General features: G+C 38.2%; 1 protein-coding gene across 2 annotated transcripts in view; it reads left to right on the plus strand.

Annotated features, from left to right (window-relative positions):
• Positions 1-21,599, plus strand: part of ano3 (anoctamin 3) — a 113,766-nt gene that overhangs the window by 51,461 nt on the left and 40,706 nt on the right. For both annotated transcript variants that reach the window (XM_051099491.1, XM_051099492.1), the window contains exons 5-12: positions 3,455-3,555; positions 3,643-3,687; positions 4,066-4,200; positions 7,282-7,388; positions 15,534-15,589; positions 15,671-15,792; positions 19,130-19,264; positions 19,469-19,565. In XM_051099491.1, coding sequence (XP_050955448.1) covers positions 3,455-3,555; positions 3,643-3,687; positions 4,066-4,200; positions 7,282-7,388; positions 15,534-15,589; positions 15,671-15,792; positions 19,130-19,264; positions 19,469-19,565 — 798 coding nt within the window. The remainder of the gene's footprint in view (positions 1-3,454; positions 3,556-3,642; positions 3,688-4,065; positions 4,201-7,281; positions 7,389-15,533; positions 15,590-15,670; positions 15,793-19,129; positions 19,265-19,468; positions 19,566-21,599) is intronic.

Below are 21,599 nucleotides of genomic sequence, written 5' to 3' on the forward strand. Positions count from 1 at the left end.
ACCATCTCCTCTTTGCTTTTCCAGCGAGGAGCCAGCTTGAGTGCACAGTTGTGCCGCGGTTCTTCCCTGGGCAACCAACTAAAAGAGCAATTTCTCAGCTTACACGGTTGTGACAAGGCTTTTCATTCGATATGTCTTTCCAACCATGTACTTCTGGATGCGGTAGTTTTCTGACTCCCTCTGACGGACACGATCGCTGTCTCACGTGTCTGGGCCAAGAGCACGCTGAGATGGCGTTTGTGGATGGTTTGTGCGTTCATTGTGAGCGCATGTCCATGGCTGCGTTAAGGTTACGCCTCTCGTGTTCGAGAAGGCTCCCTTCCGTTCCTTCCTGGTCGGGTTCGTCGGGCTCTACGAGCTCGGTGGCCGCGCTGGTGAGGAAGAAGGGCAACCTGACGGTCACCGTTCGGAACGCTTCGATGGGCCAGCCCCCTCGGAAGTCCGAATCACCACGCCGCCCTGTCGAGATGCCGAAAGAAGGCGCCGGTTCGTCTCGCAGCAAGCCCAGTGTCTCTTTTGGCGCTCCTGAGGAAGATCGGATGTCTATCGCGGCATCAGAGGAGGGGCTTACGCCAGATGAGGCAGAGGATTCTGCAGAGCAGCTCCCCTCTGGGGCGGCTGCTCAGTCGAAGGCCGATGCTGAACTGGCGGCCATGCTCCTCCGGGCGGCCAAGAGCATCGGTGTGGTTGTGCGCAAACCGCCTTCCCCCCGAGCCCTCGCGGCTTGATGATTGGTTCCTGGGGTCCCGACGTGACTCGAGTCAGCCACGTCCGGCCCCGGTTCCTTTCTTTCCGGAGGTGCATGAAGAGCTCACTAAGACGTGGAAAGCGCCTTACAGCGCCCGTACACATTCGGGCTCTTCCCTCCTCACTACCCTCGACGATGGGGCGGCCAGGGGGTACATGGATGTTCCCCAGGTGGAGCGTCCAGTTGCGGTGCAACTGTGCCCGCAAAATGCCGCCACCTGGAGGAATCGTCCGCGACTCCCGTCCAAAGCCTGTAAGCTTTCGGCGGCGCTTGCTGTGAAGGCTCATAGTGCAGCGGGCCAGGGGTTATGCAGGAGCTGTGTGCGGCGACCGACTTCGCTCTCCGGGCGACAAAGGTCTCGGCGCGGTCCCTTGGTCAGGTGATGGCTACTATGGTAGTCCAGGAGCGCCATCTCTGGCTGAACCTGGCGCAGATGGCCGACGCTGACAAAGTTTGCTTTCTCGACGCGCCCATCTCCCAGGCCGGCCTCTTCGGCGACACTGTCAAGGACTTTGCCCAGCAGTTCTCGGCAGTACAGAAGCAGACCGAGGCTATTAAACACATCTTGCCCCGGCGTGAATCCACCAAACCGCCGGCGGCTAAGTCTGCGCCAGCTCGTCGCCGAGGGCGCCTCCCTGCGGCTTCTACATCTGCCCCTCCAGCCGAGATGAAATTGGGATTTTACAGTCCTTATTTCATCGTACCGAAGAAGAACGGTGGATTACGGCCTATCCTGGATCTCCGAGTTTTGAATCGGTCTCTGATCAAAATGCGTTCAAAATGCTAACCCCGAAGCACATTATTTCTTGCATTCAGCACCAGGATTGGTTTGCAGCCATCAACCTGAAGGACGCGTACTTTCATGTCTCGATTCTTCCTCGACACAGACCGTTTCTTCGGTTTGCCTTCGAGGGTCAGGCATATCAGTACAAAGTCCTCCCCTTTGGACTAGCCCTGTCTCCCCGCGTATTTACCGAACTCGCGGAGGGTGCCCTCGCTCCGTATTCTCAACTATCTCGACGACTGGCTGATAGTAGCTCACTCGCGAGATCTGTTGTGCGAACACAGGGATCTGGTGCTTCAGCACCTCAGTCTTTTGGGGCTTCAGGTCAACTGGGAGAAGAGCAGGCTCTCCCCTGTGCAGAGCATCTCTTTTCTCAGGATGGAGCTGAACTCGGTCAACATGATGGCACGTCTCACGGAAGAACGTGCGCAGTTGGTGCTCGACTGTCTGAAGTTTTTCAGACACAACATAGCGGTCCCTCTAAAGTTGTTTCAGGGCTCCTGGGGCATATGGCAGCTGCAGCCGCTCTCACGCCGCTCGGCTTGCTTCATATGAGACCGCTTCAGCACTGGCTCCATGGCCGAGTTCCGAGATGGGCATGGCACCGCGGCACGTTCCGGGTTGGCGTTACCCCGGAATGTCGCCACCTTTTCAGCCCGTGGTCAGACCTGACGTTCCTACGGGCAGGGGTGCCCCTAGGGCAGGTTCGGGAGCATGTGATTGTCAACACAGATGCTTCCAGCACGGGCTGGGTTGCCGTATGCAACGGGCAAGCAGCCTCGGGCTCCTGGACAGGACCTCGACTGCTGTGGCATATCAATTGCCTCGAGTTGCTAGCCGTGTTCCTTGCGCTTCATCGGTTTCGCCGGATGTTGCATGGGGAACACGTGCTTGTCCGCACAGACAACATGGCAACGGTCGCTTATATCAATCACCAAGTCGCATGTTGCAACTCGCCCGCCATCTCCTCCTTTGTAGTCTGAAGTGGCTCAAGTGGCTCATATCCCAGGGGAGCTAAACCGTGCAGCAGACGCACTCTCACGGCAGCTTACTCTCCCTGGAGAATGGAGACTCCACCCCCAGGTGGTCCAGCTGATCTGGAGCCGATTCGGGGAGGCTCAGATAGATCTGTTTGCCTCCCCGGAATCCGCCCATTGCCAGTTATTTTATTCCCTGACTGTCTCCACCCCCCCAGCGATATGCCTATTGCATCCCTGTGGGGCCCCTTCTGCTGGCTCCCAGGGCGCTGGGCAGGTTACGCATTGAGCACACTTGCTTCGACACGCTTGCTTGTTAACATTGTCCTCAATGACGTAACGTGGTTCAGGCTTGTGGCATTTTCCATAGGGACCCCAAATACGTCAGTATTGACGTAATGTCGTAGAGAACGACTGAAGGGGAACGTCTCAGTTACAACTGTAACCCTCGTTCCCTGAAGGAGGGAACGGAGACGTTACGTCCCTCTTGCCACAACCCTGAACTACGCTGGAGATGCCGGTGGTTCGGCTCTTCAGCAGAAACCTGAGTGAGTGGTTGCAAGCCGCCATTTTATATACCCGTATGTACGGGAGTGTGGCGTGGCATGCAAATTCCACTCGCCAATTCTCATTGGCCTTTTCTTCTAAAGATCGGAGGTGATTGGGCTCCCAAGGGAGACCCCAAATACGTCAGTATTGACGTAAAGTCTCCGTTCCCTCCTTCAGGGAACGAGGGTTACAGTTGTAACTGAGACCTTTTTGTCACTTTAAATAGTTCACTTTATTCAAAAAACCTGATTATCCTTTCTTCTTCAATCAAGTTTTTGCATAAATTGGAAGTGTGGGTCTTAGTTCACCAAATTACTTCACACTGTTACATCTATATTATTATAGATTTTATATTATTAATTGAATATGTGTATTATTTGTTTTTCACTTTGACAGCCCTCATTAACAAACAGTGATATCATGTTTGTGAAAATTCATGCGCCGTGGGACACGCTGTGTAAATATGCTGAGCAGATGAACATTAGAATGCCCTTCAGGTACAGATTGCTGTCACCATACTGTACTATATGTCATACTGTACTGTATGTGAATACATTGTGACCGTGTGATATTTATTTTTGTAGGAAAAAGTGTTACTTCACAGACTGGAAGAAAAAAACTATGGGCAGGTAGGTTATTGCAGGGTTCTTATTGTTCTTTGTTTCCACATATTTGGCTGATAGTTAATGATTTCATTTTATTAGCATAAAGGTCAAAAGTCTTTTCACTACCCCAATTTTGTTGAAATGCAATTTTAGCTGTGAGGAGTAAAGATTTTATAGAGTTAATTAGCCCGCTATTTGTTCTGCGTCTCAGGGGACAAAATCACCTCTGAGTTAATCAGGCTTGATTTAATTTGCATTAGAAAATAATTCAATTCTAGAAGTGACTGTGAATGTGAAATGAAGAAACTACCATAAATAACTCTGCTTTGTCATTTTGTAGTCTGCTTGCTGGAAATAATACTTTATTTTTTAAAAATTGCTTATGTAAACGTATGTCTGCAGTCGATTTCAGCTGAGATTTCGTCAGCTTAAGAGTTGGCTGCCCAGAAACCCCATGAAACTGGATAAAGAGGCGTTACCAGACCTGGAGGAAACCGACTGCTACACCGCCCCCTTCAGCAGGGCCAGAATGCACCAGTACGTCCCTTTTCCATGACCTTGTTATAACCAAATCTCAAGTCTTCTCAGAAAAAACACATACACTGTATGCATACAGAAAAAAATGTCATTGTGTGGCACCTTTTGCTTTCTGGGAATACGATACTGCAATTAAATAGCCATGGCCTCATATACATTTCAGCCATGGTTTGCTAACTGAAGCTGAAACCACAATCCCGCAACCTTCATCCACCAATGAGCTCAAGGGACTTATAGTATCCACCACAGATTTTAGCCTCAGCTGACCCTTTTGAGCAGATTTTATGATGGAGGCACTTTCAAACCATGTACTTGATGTACTTGAACCTGATGACTGTTTGTGAATGTGCGAGTCATTGGTTGCTGACATCCACTTTACAGATCAGAGATCAGTGGAAATGCATGACCTCACAAAGAACTCCTGTCCTGGGGCAGTAGAGTTAGTTTTTGTTAAGTAAGTGCTGTTAGTAAGGGTTTATTCGAGGCCGGCCAGAGGTTTTGTACGCACAGAAATGTTGGAAGAGGGCAAGTAGGGTTTAACCTGAAAAACTACTTGAAACACACTCTGCAGATATTTTTCCAACACACTGCAGTGTTAAAGACAACCGATTTATACAGATGATGTTTTTGTATTTGTTTGCCACAGTAGCAGAAGAGTGTATTGCATAAAATCTGTCAAAAATGTCATATTATTCAAAAAAGTAATTAATTAGTTAATTATATTTCTTTTGCTTATATTATTTAGTATTATTTGTACATATATAGTAAATGAAACAGTATTTAGTATTATAATAGTATTATGTTTAGATTTTATTTATTTATTGTTTGTGTTAGTAAATTTTTTGTAACTTCACTACTTCAACTTTTATGATATTAAATGTGTTTTTAGAGCACATCTCTTGAATTTTAATTTATTTTTAATCTAATCTGTGTTTTGCTTTTGAGTTTTAAAATTCACTGAGAAGGGAACGAGGTGCTGCGCCCAAATGATGACACTATGGGGAACTAATTTGTGTGACTGCGTCTGAAAGTGTGCAACTACTCCAATCCTGATGACATGTGATGGTGCAGAAGTTATATGTGACCCTGGACCACAAAATCAGTCATAAGGGTCAATTTTCCAAACTGAGATTTATACAGCAATCTGAAAGCTGAATAAATACTTTTTCCATTGATGTATGGTTTGTTAGGATAGGACAGTATTTGGCCGAGATACAACTATTTGAAAATCTGGAATCTGAGGATGCAAAAAAAAATCTAAATATTTAGAAAATCACCTTTAAAGTTGTCCAAACAAAGTTCTTAACAATGCATATTACTAATAAAAGAATTAAGTTTTGATATATTTACAGTAGGAATTTTACAACATATCTTCATGGAACATGATCTTTACTTAATATCTTAATGATTTTTGGCATAAAACAAAAATCAATCACAATGTATTTTTGGCTATTGATACAAATATACCGAGTGACTTAAGACTCGTTTTGTGGTCCAGGGTCATATTAGTATCCCCGCAACCAGTGTTGGGGGTAACACATGAAAAGTTATGCTAGTTAGGTAATCAGATTACTTTTCCCAAGTAACGAGTAAAGTAACGCATTACTTTTTTTTTTTTTTTCATTTATTCACTTACATTTCTCCTGTATCAGAGTTGAGAGAAATTGGTAGTGAGGTGCAGAGACACTACATGCTTGTACTAACTTAATAAAAATTTGCCAAGGTCCCGTATTGAACGTGTGTTTTAGCACCACTCTCTGGACATTTCACTTTGAAACTGCCACAAAACGTGCAGTAAGGTACGGAATTACGGTGCTGCAGAAATGTATATAGAGACACGTATTTTCATGAGCCTGGGTTAACAATCCCTCAAAAACCAAGGCCAGAACCAAAAACCTTTCAGGACCCCTCTCCAGCCTATGAAGGAAGCGTTTGTTGTTAGTGTCTCGCAATAACATGATGCTCCCAGCACAGGTCCCTGGAACAGTAACCAAAATTTCTTTCACATCATCAAGGAACAAAGATATCTGCAACCTTGATCATGTGGAACAGACTGGCTCTCAGAGAAAACCCTTTGGTTCTAAGCCACCACTGTAGTCATGTACAGCAGACCAAAAGGCTTCCCATTAGATACAGCTGCAATAAGACCTAACAGTCTTCGAAATGGTTATACACTGACGGGCTGGCCTACACTCTTAAAAATAAAGGTGCTTCGCGATGCCATAGAAGAACCTTTTTTGTCTAAATAGTTCCATAAAGAACCTTTAACATCTGATAACTTCAGATTGTAAAAAGGACACTGGACACTGCTGCCAGGATTGACCCAGTATGAGCAAGATCCCCTGACATCTGTGACCCCTATGACCCCTAAGGGCCATGAGCCTGGCACCACCAAAAAGGACAGACAGTTTGACACTGTGTGCTTGCTGCTTTGTTCCAGCTGTACTACAGGCATATTGCTTTCACAGTATGCTGAAAGACCCTGGAGTAATTACACACATGCTACAGATGCAGTTATGCAGAGGCGTGACCCATAGCGTCATCATTTGGACGCAGCGTGAGATCACTCAAAAGGGAACTTACGGTATTTGTTGTTAAAATTAAATGTAATTTGTTTTTAATATGTCAAAGAATAGGTTGTATTACAGCAAGGACAATCTCATGAAAATTATCTTTCATGAAAACATGTCAAGGTGCAAAAATATTCTATAGGCAATGTCTATATCCTAAAAGGAAATTTTTAAATCTTTTTATTTTAAGGCGAAATATGACCTGGAGAAGTTCTTGACAGGTTCTGTGAGATTCATTTCATCCAGGAAGGAAGCCAATCTTTAATGTATGAATTTGTCTGAATGCTGAGACAGCTGGGTGTAGTAAGAACACAATCTGCTCTGAGCTTTATGTGTTGGGTCAGCCGTGATCCTCTCTAATTTAATATTTACACTGACATACTAATGCTCTGAGTACTGATCTCTAAGCTGCTGTGGTGTATTTATATTTACTGTATGCAGTTAAGTAGATTAATACATGCAACTTGCAACAAATTTGTGTATTAAAGCAATGCACTTTGTTTTCTTGAAGTTTTACCATCAACAACAGAGAGACGTTTTTCTCGAACTCAACCAGAAGCAGGATAGTACATCATGTACTACAGCGCACAAAGTATGAAGACGGGAAGTCTAAGATGGGTAAGAAGACAGCAAACCCCTCCAACCCACTTCCCCCCTCCCAAAACATCTTCATCAAACACATCATACACACTCTTTTCTGACCCTGCAGTCGCTATGATTTGTCTGTCAATGATACACCATTTCTCTCACTCATACAATTCTCTCATATATACAGTTTAAAATAATTGGTTGAATCGAAATCAAACACTACTACTACTACATAAATAGTTTTGAAATAATTATTTCGTTATTTTTATTTTTTCTGAAAGTATATCTTAGTTAGTTGAAGTAAACCTGGATAAAATATAAATATTACATGCCAAAAACATAAACCTAAATTAGAAATGTTGCTGAAATAAATCAAATTAAGCACAAAAATGACAGAAAAATAAAACAGAAATGAAAATAAAATTAAATATATATATATATATATATATATATATATATATATATGTATATGAACTGATTAAAAAGGACAAATGCACAAATGAATAAAACAAACTAAAATTAAAAAGAAAACTGAAAATATAAGTTAAAGCTAATTCGAAATATTAATAAATGCAATTAGAGTATATAAATAACACTAAAATAGCACAGATGTTTTCATGAAATTCACCCATTTTCAATACACTTCTGTTCGTAAATATTTGAAGAGATGTGCTGTAGTTTTATCTGCAGTGACCTCCATCTGCTTTGACCTTTTTAATTGAATGCCGCCTTTTTCGCTAATCTCTCTGTTAGTCCTCTTATTTTAATGTCACACTCATGCCCTTCTTATTTGGCATTCTTCTCTGCCTGCTCTTGTGGTTTTCTGCTGATTAAAGCTGGTCTTGCAATTGGGATTTTCATGTTAATAAATTAATACCAGTGACGCCCACTCGCTCAGACCAGATCAGATTGGGAGAAGAACTCTAAATCTCCCCACAAATCCCTGCGCTCAATTGTGCCACTGCAGATCAGCTCAGTGTCCTCCTAGTGAACTCAAAACATCTGCAGCAAATGGGACGTAGTTTACAATTTTTATTAAATGAAGTAAAGTAATAGCCAATCAGCTCTTTGGTTACAGTTAATAATGCATCTTTGGTAGTCGACCTGAGGCTCTCGGCCTTGTTTGATTCTTTAAAGAAATGTTCTGGGTTCAATAGTAGCTTGTCCAATAGTAACACTTGTCCCTCAGTGTCTATATATAAAATTTTCAATGGAAGTAAGCTTTTTCTCTATAAATTCCAACCCTGGCTCATTGTACATATGTGACTCTGCCTCTATGTCTGCAAAACCTGAAATTAGTTGCTTCAGGTACATTTAGCTGCATTTTTCAGGTTAAACATAATCAAGAATCACTATAAACCATATCTTTTTTTCTCTCCATTGCAGATGCAGATTTACTAAACAACCCAGTTTTGTGAAAATAAACAAGTAAATAAATAAGAGATGTGCCTGTGTGTACAATATGGTTGCAACATGATATTTTGCGCCGCTTATAGCAAGTATCATGTTTCACAGCAAGTTTTAAAGTGAAATGTTCAGTGAATGGCGCTACAGGTGTATTCAGTTTTCTTCAAAACAGTGAAATGCTGACTGTGGCAATTTTAAATGTTTCAAGGCCACTCAGAAATAAAATTAGAAAAAGCCACTCATATGGAGCAGATTATGACATGCAAACATTGAAACATATACATTTACAAATCATACACTATGGTAAAAGTGTTTTATAGTCATAAGACAGTATTGTACATGAAACAATGCAAAAATAAGTCTTTAATAATCAATAATCTGCCTCATAATTATAGTTTGTGTAAAAAGTAGACATTTTATGGTCAGTATTGTTCGTTTCAAGTAGAAACTGCAGGGAAATGTATGTATACTGTAGGTACATTTTTGCATACATGTAGGCAGAGTCATGTATTTCCAATTTTTTTATTTATTTAGTTTTTTTTTCATGTGATGCCTGAAAATCTGCTTCAGGTTTCATAAAGTATGTTCAAAGAAAATTTTGAGACACTGATTTACTTGAAGAAAACAGCTAGGAAGTTAATAATACATAAACCAAGGTTAAATATTTATTAATTCATTTGTTAATTCCCAAAATGTAAACTGCATTAAAAATCATTTTCATGTGACCCATATTTGCAATTTGTTGCACTAAAAAAAAAAAGAAAGGAAAAAAAAAAGAAGAAACTATTATAAGAGAATATTGTTATTGTATCCGATTGAATCCCACAGGGCTACAAACCACAGTCGATTAAAAATCATTTTTTTTATGTGACCCATATTTTCAATTTGTTCCACTAAAAAAAAAAAAAAAACTTTTATAAGAGAATATTGTTGTTGTATCCAACTGAATCCCACAGGGCTACAAACCACAGCCGCAACAAGTTGCAGTTTAATATCTTCTTTGGATATGTTAAGTGGCCTGAACTACTTAATGGTTTATGAACATAGATTTTGTAATTACCAGTGCATTTATTTAATATAAACCGCTTTTAATATAAGACTCTAACCCCTATACTAACCCTAAACCTAATCTTAAACTTAACCATACCTCAAACTCATTAGCACTAAATGTGTGAATTTTTCAGAACAGCATGTAATTACACAGTAAATTTGTAGTCTTGTAGATTAAAGTTAGTACATAGTAGGTAAGGTCACTTAATATCAAGTGTGACCTCTTCTTATATAAAAAGAAAGTTTGGAACCATTTGAGAGTAAATGATGAGAGAATTTTCATTTTGGGGTGAACTATCCCTTTAAACCAAACACCACTGTTTATTTCAGACTTGACGAGAGTTGAAGCTTATGAATATTTCAGTCAAAGATGAACAGTCTGCCATCATTTTCCTGCTCACGTCTTTCCAAATGAGGTCACTCTTTTCCATGCACTTGGAAAAAAATGGCAACTGAAGCTTTAACAAAGACCAAAATCTTTAAAAAGGCACAAACCCCCATGAAAGTATCAAATATTTAGTGTATTTAACTTGTTTAGGCCCCATTCAAATTTTGAACTGATTAAATCAAGAACGATTCTACTCTGATCTACACGGATCTACAACAAGGCACATTTTTGACAGTTGGCAGAAATATAAAACATCACTGTCTCCATTAGATAAGTGAAATGATACGGGTTTGGAACAACATTATTTGATGACAGAATTATCATTTTAGGGAGAACTATTCCCCAGTTACGCTTGTCAACTTGGCTCCTGAGGGGGCTCAGGTTGAGTACCATTTTGTCATTTGTCAACAGACATTTATCCATCCATTTATTTATAGAAATGTTATTTTCCTTTTCAGTATTCCAGTCCTTCACCACACACTCATTAAGCCTTCAAACTCCATCATTAGGACCAGCACTAATCGCATTATAAACATCACAGAACCGAAACGGGCCCCGTCCATCAGTGTCTCTCATGGTCCCATGTGTGAGCGTGTATTTGCATGTCTCTGCTGGTCACACGGTCTCCGTCTCTCTGCAGCTCCTCCGTTGTGTTGTCTGTATCTGCTTAATTATTATGGGCATCACGAGCGGCTCCTCGTGGGCCAGTCAGGCAGTTCATGGGAAGGTGCGTACAGTGCTGTACAGTCTCTGTCGTATGGGCATCGTACAGGGACGCCCAAATATAATCATACCTCTAAAAGTAACATCAGCAAAACAGAGTGTGCATTTTTAACAGCGCTTTGAGTTGAATCTCACAAATTTGAAATGTCCAGGTCAGACTTTTTGGCACCATTATGCAAAAGAAAGAAAAAAGTTTATACTCACCAAGGCAAAGAAAATATATATTTATATATATTGGTCCATCAAGATTTAAATACATTCCCCCAAAATACCCCATGGATTTTTATGAATTTTATGCAGTTTCAAGGCCTTTATACAGATGCTTTCTTCATTTTAAGTATCTGAATATGACCAAGAAATGCCCTGGACTGTTTTGAGAGATTCATCTGTTTAGTATGTTAAGAATAGCAGTAAAGAAATAAAATAGGATATATGTGACCCTGGACCACAAAACCAGTCTTAAGTCGCTGGGGTCTATTTATAGCAATAGCCAAAAATACATTGTTTGGGTCAAAATTATAGATTTTTCTTTTATGGAAAAAATCATTAGGAAATTAAATGAAGTTCATGTTCCATTTAGATTTTTTGTAAAATTCCTACTGTAAATATATCAAAACTTAATTTTTGATTAGTAATACGCATTGCTAAGAACTTAATTTGGATAACTTTAAAGGTGATTTTCTCAATCTTTAGATTTTTTGCACCCACAGATTCCAGATGTTCAAATAGTTGTATCTCGGTTAAATATTGTCCTATCATAACAAACCATATATCAATGGAAAGCTTATTTATTCGGCTTTCAGATGATGTGTAAATCTCAATTTCAGAAAATTGACACTTACGACTGGTTTTGTGGTCCAGGGTCACATATAATAATTAGACAAATACACTGATATTAAAGAAAGATTTTTTTTTTCCTTCAGCTTTCATTAGGTATTTATATTTGCACTTTAATCAAGGTGGGAAATTAACACCTGCAACCTGCCAAAGAGTTTATTTTGTTGTATATGCCAGCCACTATATCAGCTACGACTAGCCTTTGACCAGAATTCCCTAGTGAAAAATAAATATACTAAAATGTATTTAAAATACATTTATTTCATGCTAAGTGCTACGAATACATTTACATGTTATGTACTTAATAAAAATACCCTTCATTTGAACTTTTCTTATATTTAACTGGTATATTTAAAATCTGCTAAATTGGAACAACTAATTTTGTACTTAATACAATTAATTGTGCGGACATACACTGTAAAAGAAACATTCCGTAAAATGTACAGTAAAAAAAAAAGGGCAGCTGTGGTTGCCTGAATTTTACCGTAAAAATACAGTACAGGGAATTCTGGGAATGTCAATTTACGGTTATTCACTGTAAATTTAAAAAAACAAACAAAAAAAAAAAACGTTAACCTTTTAACAGGTTTTTACTGTAGCTTTTTTTACAGTTAAATTCACAGTCATGTTTTTTACAGTGTAGTGCTGAAGTCCAACTAAAGATATATTTAAGTATATTTTATTGTGCTAAAGTGAAACTAATGCAAGTATACTTTAGGTACACTTTAAATATTTTGCATGTAAAGAATTATATTATTTAAAGATACCATCCTCACAAATAGTGATATTAGAACTTAGCAGCTTCTTGCAATAAAATGATTATGATAAGAGATGAATATATATTGAAAAAAGATATATTTTTAGTTGGCTGTTTGTTGAGCTTGATTTTGTTTAGTACTTGTCCTTATAAAAATATAAATTGTTTTTAACTGTTAAAGGAGAAGTCCACTGCCAGAACAAAAATTGACAGATAATGTACTCACCCCCTTGTCATCCAAGATGTTCTTATCTTTCTTTCTTCAGTTGTAAAAAAATTATGTTTTTTGAGGAAAACTTTTCAGCATTTTTCTCCATATAATAGACTGATATGGTGCCCCGAGTTTGAACTTCCAAAATGCAGATTAAATGCGGCTTCAAACGATCCCAAATGCAGATGTAAATGATCCCAACTGAGGAAGAAGGGTCTTATCTAGCAAAACGATTGATTATTTTCATTTTAAAAATACTATTTATATACTTTTTTACCTCAAACGCTCATCTTGACTTACTCTCCCTGAGCTCTGTGTATTCTGGCTCAAGACAGTTAGGGTATGTTGAAAAACTCCAATCGTATTTTCACCGTCAACTTCAAAAATCATTTTAAAATCATCCTACATAGAAGTACCGACACAGTCTTTACAAAGTGAACATGCAAAGAAGATATAGGACGCTTTTGAGAGAGAATATTAGATGGGTGTTTTTTTTCGACATACCCAAACTGTCATGAACTGGAAAAAAACAGAGGTCAGGAAAAGCAAGACAAGACGAGCGTTTGACATTAAAAAGTATATAAATTGTATTATTTTTATGAAAATAACCGATCGTTTCTCTAGATAAGACCCTTTTTTTTTTTGGCTGGGATCATTTACAACCACATTTGGGATCGTTTGAAGCCGCATTTAAACTGCATTTTGGAAGTTCAAACTCGGGGCACCATATCAGTCCATTATATGGAGAAAAAATCCTGAAATGTTTTCCTCAAAAAACATCATTTCTTTACGACTGAAGAAAGAAAGACATGAACATCTTGGATGACAAGGGGGTGACTACATTATCTGTAAATCTTTGTTCTGGAAGTGGACTCCTTTAATAAGGTAATTGTATGACAATAGACTTTTTTTGTGAATATGTGTTAAAGGAATAATTAATCAAAAAATGAAGATTTTCTGAAAATGTGCTCACCCTCGGGCCATGCAGGATGTAGATGAGTTTGTTTCTTTGTCAGATTTGAAGAAATGAGTCATTCCATCACTTTCTCACCAGTGGATCCTCTGTAGTAAATGGGTGCTGTCAGAATGAGAGTCTGATAAACAGCTGATAAAAACATCACAATAATCCACAAGTAATCCACACCACTCCAGTCCATCAGAAGACAAAAGCTGCGTGTTTGTAAGAAACAAATCCATTGTTGAGATGTTTCTAACTTCAGACTGATTCACTGGTGAGCCGTGATGGAATTCAGCATTTCTTCAAATCTGTTCCCATGAAGAAACAAACTCATCTACTATAAAGTGAGACTATTTTGTATGGCCTGAGGGTGAATACATTTTCAGCAAGTCTCGTTTTGAACTATTCCTTTAATGAACTAGGGAAAAGATTTAAGTGAGTGTAAATCCATATTGATGACTAAAGACAACAATTCATGAAGTGTTTCCTTGAACTGTTGTCTCTAGTCAACAATATGTAATCTCAGTGTTCACCACTGTTATAGAAGCAAGTGTTATTTTTACTTTTTTATTGCTATTTTAGAGTCCACTTAGAACTAACTGACTAACTTGGCATTTTGCATGTTCCTCACGAAAATACCTTTAGCTAAATAACAAATATCATGACAATTTTCCATCAGTTTCCTCCTGCAGCTGTTTCATATAGGCTTAATCCAATTGCTGAAGCTCACACCTAACCAGGCGCTCACACGCACCCACATATTGAAAAGCCAAGCTTCACCACTATTTACGGGATTTGTGCCTGCGCTCAGTTCCATTTTATTGAAAATGATTTGTTATCGTCATTATTTGTCTTTCCCCAAGCATCTTTTGCTGTACTTTCGTCTCTGCGTCAGCAGGCCAACTTCACTTCAGCTGTTATCTGTCTGTGAATAAGTCTCCTGCCAGAAGACATGCAGGGGGATGCATGTTATGTTAGCCAGGAGTTAATCAAGCAGTGAAATCACAAAATAAATGCAGTCAGATTCACTTCACTATAATTAAAAAACAGTGTGATTTTAATTTCTTAACATATTTTTAACTGTGCCATACCATTAATGGTGTCATAACATTTTGGAACATTATTTTTCTTTTTTTTCAATTGTATTTTATAATTTATTGTGCTGCAAAATAAAATAAAATAAAATATGGGTAATGGAAAGTTAACTGAGGCCCTTCCTATAAATATTTAGTGAGCTTTATTTATTTATTTATGTTTAATACATAAATAAAATGGCTGGTTAAAATTGGGTTTTCACTAGTCACTCAGGGTTGCGTTTCCCAAAAGCATTGTTAGCTAACTATGGTCATAAGTTCCATTGATCTGTATTTGTAACAACGGAACTTGTGACTATAGTTGCTTTCGGGAAACGCACCCCTGGTCGGTGGGCAAAAAATTAATTTCCCAACCTCAATTAACTAACCCATCCTTTTCTAAAAATTAGAATGTGTGTCGTGTACAGTTTTAAATGTGGAAACATTTTATGTTGTATCTTTATAGATTTTGTTGTGTATTTATGTTGTATTTGTTCACTATTTCTATGATATTTGTGGTGACTGTGATGTTGGTCAATGTTTTATGTGAAATTATATGTTGTGGTATGAAAGTTTCTAGATTTTTTGTGGGTTTAGATTATTCATCAAATCCTTAAATTGTTTTCTGGGAATGTTGAATCATCAGACAGTCAGATATCACAGCGGTCATTGTCATTCTGGGCGCTGATATGCCCAAGAGATGCCAAGATTTAAAGGTTAGAAGAAAACTAAATTTGTGCCTTTTTTTTTTTGTTTTCATCTATTTTGTAGGTATTAATCGGTTACTTGGCAACAGCACATATGAGGCAGCGTTTCCTCCACATGAGGTAAAAGAATGATACATTTTTTTGTGAATGTTAAAGTGTTTGTAGGCAACGATATGAAAAACTTTGCTGTTGTATTTCTAGGGAAGTTATAAAAGCAGACATCCGATTAAAACCCATGGGGCTCAAAACCACAGACACCTTCTGTACGAAAGATGGGCGCGCTGGGGGATCTGGTACAAATACCAGCCTCTTGACCTAATACGGTAAGAAACACACACACAGCAGTGTAAAAAAACTACAATATACAGTCAGGTCCGTATATATTTGGACACTGATACTATTTTTATTATTTTAGTTGTTGACCAAAATATCTTCAAGTTACAGTTATTTAATGAATATGGGCTTAAAGTGCACACTCTGAGCTTTAATTTAAGGGTAGTCTCATCAAAAGTGGAGGAAAGGTTAAGGAATTACAGCTCAATATGTACCTCTCCCTTTTTCAAGGGACCATAAGTAAATGGACAGTTGACTCAAAAGATGTTTCATTTACAGTTGTGGGCTATTCCTTCATTTTTTTCTACATAAGTTAAGCAGGTAAAAGGTCTGGAGTTGATTCTAAGTGTGCCATTTGGAAGCTGTTGCTCTAAACCTACATCATGTGGAGCTCTGCATGCAAGTAAAAGAGACAATTGTTAGGTTTCAAAAACAAAAGAAATCCATCAGAGAAATAGCAGGAACATTAGGAACACAAATCAACAGTTTGGCTCATTCTGAGAGAAAAAAGAACACACTGGTGAGCTCAGCAACGTAAAAAGGCCTGGATGTTCACAGTCGTGGATGATTGTATGATCCTCAATCATCAACAATCAAGAGAAGACTAAAAAAAAACAAACAAACAAAAAAAAAAAAAAAAACAGACCTGTAAAAGCATTCTTTGGACGGCTGAAATTAAGATCAACCTGTACCAGAATGGATGGAGAAGGCTTGGAAAAGCTCATGATCCAAAGCATACAACATCATCTGTGAAACATGGTGGAGCAGTGTGATGGCATGAGTATGCTTGACTTTCAGTGGCACTGAGTTACTGGTTTTTGAAGGTAAAAAAAGAAATATACTGCAATGGCCAAGGGGAAACTCCCCTTTCCCCCTTAATTTCTATTCAACATGATTATTGTGCTAGATGCAAGGCATTACAAAAAGGCAACTTCAGAAATAAATATTTTGATTCAGTATTCCATAAATGTTAATAATAAAAGGGTATTAATGTTTAATTATTATTATTATTATTATTTTTTTTTTTAAATGAATACTAGGGGTGTGACAAGATACTTATCCCACGAGATAAGACGAGACACAAGACTGGGTTCACGAGAACAGAAGATTTTTTACGTTTTTAAAAAGAAATCCTCAGTGATCAAATATATAGGGAAAATAGTATTTTATTAAATTGAAAAACAAAATGCAAAAAAAAAAATTGCATTTTGATATGAACTTGTACTTTATGAAATTAAACTTCTATTTTATTTAATTATATGCAGTAATAAACATGTAAACTAAAGATTCATGATTCTGGATAAACTGATTTTTTATTATTATTTTTTTTATATAAATTGGAGATTATGATTCTGAAAAAATGATTAGAAATCTAAACAAAATAACAGTATACTAGAGGTTCTGACTAAATGTTCATTACTTAAGTCTTTTAAAAAATATATTCGAACAAAATTTAAAAATAAATAAATAAATAAATAAAAGTCAGTGTCTTAATTAAGAAAGACTTCACTATTGGATTCTCCTGAATGAATAATTCAATAATAAATGCTTTTTAAACTGGCCGTTGTCGTCACCTCCTGGCGGAAGAGGATAAGCGTTACAATACATACAAGTGTTTCGTTTTGATCGCTACTATAGACAATACGTGTTTATACCCAATCTATAAACTTTTATCCCAGTACTTCTGTTATTTAAGTGTCTGTAACACAGAAATAATGATCATATTGTGGTTGAAAAGACTGTTTATGTTGCTCTTTCTGGATCAGCAGCAGTATGAATGCAGATTTAAATGTCTTTGACACCGTTCACATTGTAAGCGTCAGTGGAGCGTGAGCAGCGCAATGTGAAACAGTCATAATAGACACCGCTGAATTGTTGTCATTCAGGAATAAGATTGCGTGGGTGTTTGAATAGAGATTGTGATCTTTTAACGATTAATAATGGAGCTCTAAACTGCAAAATGTTTTGCGAGGATATCGTCACGTCCAGACCAGTCAGATCTCGTGAGATCTCATGCCACGAGATCTAGTCACATCCCTAATGAATACTGACATATTAATTGAAAAAAAAAGAAAGAAAGACATGAAACTCCAAATATGAAACTGCCAGTAGATGGTGGCAAGCCATTGTTTTAATAAGCGAATTTTTCATTCTGTTTTTCATTCAACCAGTTCAAATGGCTCATTCATTCAGAAATTAAGCAAGTAACAAATCACTGTGTTAATCGGGCAAAAAATGTTTCTTAGAATAAAATCGATTTTCACATTTGCAATCACATATGGGACAAAAAACAAGCACTCTTGCTCATGTGATATTGCTAAATTATATCATATGATATAAATATTAGGTAAAACCACATATCTTGCTTCCATATCTTGAATTTTAGCGGCATGTAACTGGATTCTAATAGGCTTCATCAAGCAGTCAAGTCAACATCCTGTGTCATGCTCATCAGTAACTGCATGCAGTGTAAGATGACATACAGATGACATACAGTTCTAGTTTGGACGGGTACATTAAACGCGTTAAAAATTTTAACATGTTATTTTTTTCCACAATTAACTGCAGCAAATTCATGTGTTAAATCAACAGCCATAGAAGGGTATCCTTATAAACCACTAATGTAGATGAACCAGATATTTACTATGCTTTATATGCATACAATTTTTTATGAATTTTGAAAACAAATATTAATTGTGAATAAAGCCTAGAAATTGCCATCACAGTCAGCTTCCAATCTGTTTGTTTGTGGCTTTCTAAAAACTCTTTGTTTCTGAAAAGCTCTTGGCGACCAGGAATGCGCAGTCGAATCCTGAAAGGGAATATTTGCTGTGTGAGAACAGCTTTAATCTCAGTAACTCATATGTGCAGGACTGTATTGGTGTGGCTGACCGTGGCTTTCAACTGTAAATCACAGCTGTCATTAAATAGCGCGAGAGAAAATGCAGTCTCAGGCTCATCACCAATGTATATTCAAGCTGAATTAGATCACTCAGTTTTAAAGTGGAGACAGAAAAATAATTGCGATGGTGATCTGCAGACGCAGCATCTTTCTGCTGGTAGCTGCTCGTCAGTTTGAGAGTAAGGTCACTTACCTCCATTTTCAGAATTATGTAACCGTCCTGACCTGGTATGTTTTAAGTGAATGAATGGCCCTGTTTTAAGTCACTTTGATTGATTAAAAAGTTATATATAAATCTAATCAAATTAATCATGCATATTAACATCATGTTAATGTTAATGTTAAATACCTAATGAATGTTGTTTCTTGCTGATGTTTTTTTGGTTGTTATTTGTTATTTATCTGTCTGTTGGCCTGTTTGGCAGGCGGTACTTTGGGGAGAAGATTGGACTGTATTTTGCCTGGTTGGGCTGGTATACAGGTATGCTGATCCCTGCTGCTCTAGTCGGCCTCTTTGTCTTCCTCTATGGGCTTTTCACCATGGACTCCAGCCAAGTAAGGTCAGTTCCTGCAGGTATGTTGATTTATTTCAGAATAACCCCCAGTATGCCTGGACCAGGTCCCAGTAGTCCATATGTCAAAAAAAAGAATCCTGTAAATTTTACCTATAATGACACCATTTTCATTCACCAGTGTTCATTGTTTCCATACAGTTTCTCTGCAATAAAGCACCAATCTTTGATTGTTTTTCTGTTGTGTTTCAGTAAAGAGATCTGTGAGGCCAACACCACCATCATGTGCCCCATGTGTGAAGGCAACTGCAGCTCTTGGACGCTAAGTGACAGCTGTGTCTATGCAAAGGTACCATGCATAATGGCACATAAGACTACTTAAAGTCTTAAAGTAAAGCTGACAGATTTTTAATTTTTGGGTGTAATAAATGCTTGTCACGTAAATGGCCCTTGTCCAACGTAGTATTCCACCTTGATTTTGTTCCTGTTAATGTTGTTGATTCCGCTTACTTGAGTTAGTTTGCATCTTGGCATATCCTTCTAATAATTTCATGATTCTGAAATGTGGGAAGATGAAAAGACAAACATGAAAGTCAAGAAAACAATACATCTTGGTTGTGTATACATAAAATGTCTTATAGACATTTTAATGCTAATTTGTTTTGCTGAAAAAATGTTTTAGTTTAAAGACATGGTTTATAGAATAGCTTTGTTTTCAGAATGTCTGTTTTCAAACATTTTGTTCTAGGCTCATTAGAAGAGCCTGTTTTGTCTTAAGTCAAATATATTCGTATGTTTTAAATTAGTGTTTGTTCCTGGATTTTCAACATGCAAATCAAACAAAGATTTTCCAAGCTGTGCGGCCAGTACTAAGGAATAAAAGTTGGTTTGTGTCGTGGGAACATGGTGGTGAGATGCATGACAGAGTTTTATTGCTTGAAGATTGCTCTCTTTCATAACTCAGAAGACAATGTTGTCACCGTTTTTTTCTTGGCAAACTCACTACTGTCATGAGCATGGACATTGGCCAGCGGTAACAAAGGAAATGCTTTTACACCTTTCAGAAATTCTTTTCCACTGGTCCCACCTACATCAAGAGAAAAAATTTTGTCACATGGTGGCAAAATCTTCACCTCCAAGGATTATTTTTACAGCCCACCGCTGATTCCTTAGCTTAGAATGGTTTAATATCTGCCTGCTACTCCTCTGCTGTCAAAAACATCTGTTAAAATTCACTCAAGAGGAGTTGAAAAAAATCCCCATTCAAGTCCTGCCGTTCCTCACATATCCAAAAGGATTAAATGTCGAAATACTGTTTCCACGCAGGTTAAATAAACAATTATAAGAGCTGTACATAAAACCTCCTGCCAAGCCCTGAGATGCTCCTCACGACTTACAGCTCAAATTTCCTCTGCCAAAACCTCCACCTCCTCAACATACAAAGCTCCCAATGGGAAGTCAGAGCAACAGATCAGTCTTGCTTTCCACTCTAAAAGTATATCACAATGAAGTCATTTGACACATGCCAATCAACTTCACTGCATCTGAAGTTCTGGTGACCACCAACTCTTTCTTCTGTCTCGCTTCCTGCTTAAGGAAATTCATAATGCAAGAAGCTTATTAACTTTAACCCGCCAATCAAGTTTTAAGGGGTATATAAGCAGAAGCTTAGTTTAGTTCTCTCCCATGGCATTTCTTCAGCATCCTACCTCCTCCCCATCTCCACCTTTAGGCCCACATTTATAACGCTATAGCTCGATATTGTCTTTACCTCAGAGTCCTGCATGTTTGATAAAACCCGCAGTAACTGACAGAACACCCGACCCATTATCCGACAGCAGCATTAATTTAATTTAATTGACATAAAAACGGCTCTTCGCGGCAGGCGCTGCCAAAGATAAAAAACATTTTATCTTTTTGTAAGCGGCGGCAACATCAGCTTTAACCAATTACTGGGCAAATTATTAACAACCAAAAGAACATTTCACTAAGCTCATGTCAGAGTGTTGAAAACATGATGAAGATATAATAGATAAAATATAACAGAATTCCCAGAATTGTATGATTAATCAAAAACAATAAAATGCTAAATAGCAAATAACAAATATACTATTTTCGTTATGTTTTGTTTATTTAGTTCTTAGAAAAATCAGATGTGACCTTGTTGTTTGCAAAAAGCTCCATCGCCATTTAAGATTGAGCATCCAGTCATAGAAACCAAACCATCTGATTAAGGTTTTTGCCAAAAAGCATAGGAAACTCCTAGCGCCAAACTTTGGAGTCTCATCCTGAGGTCTCTGATTTTGTACGTACATCCATTGCTTGCTTACAGTGTCACTGTGTAATCACATGTTGTGTTCAGGTGTACCATACATTATGTGAA

Source organism: Labeo rohita, chromosome 25 (genome assembly GCF_022985175.1).
Source record: "Labeo rohita strain BAU-BD-2019 chromosome 25, IGBB_LRoh.1.0, whole genome shotgun sequence".
NCBI lineage: Eukaryota > Metazoa > Chordata > Actinopteri > Cypriniformes > Cyprinidae > Labeo > Labeo rohita.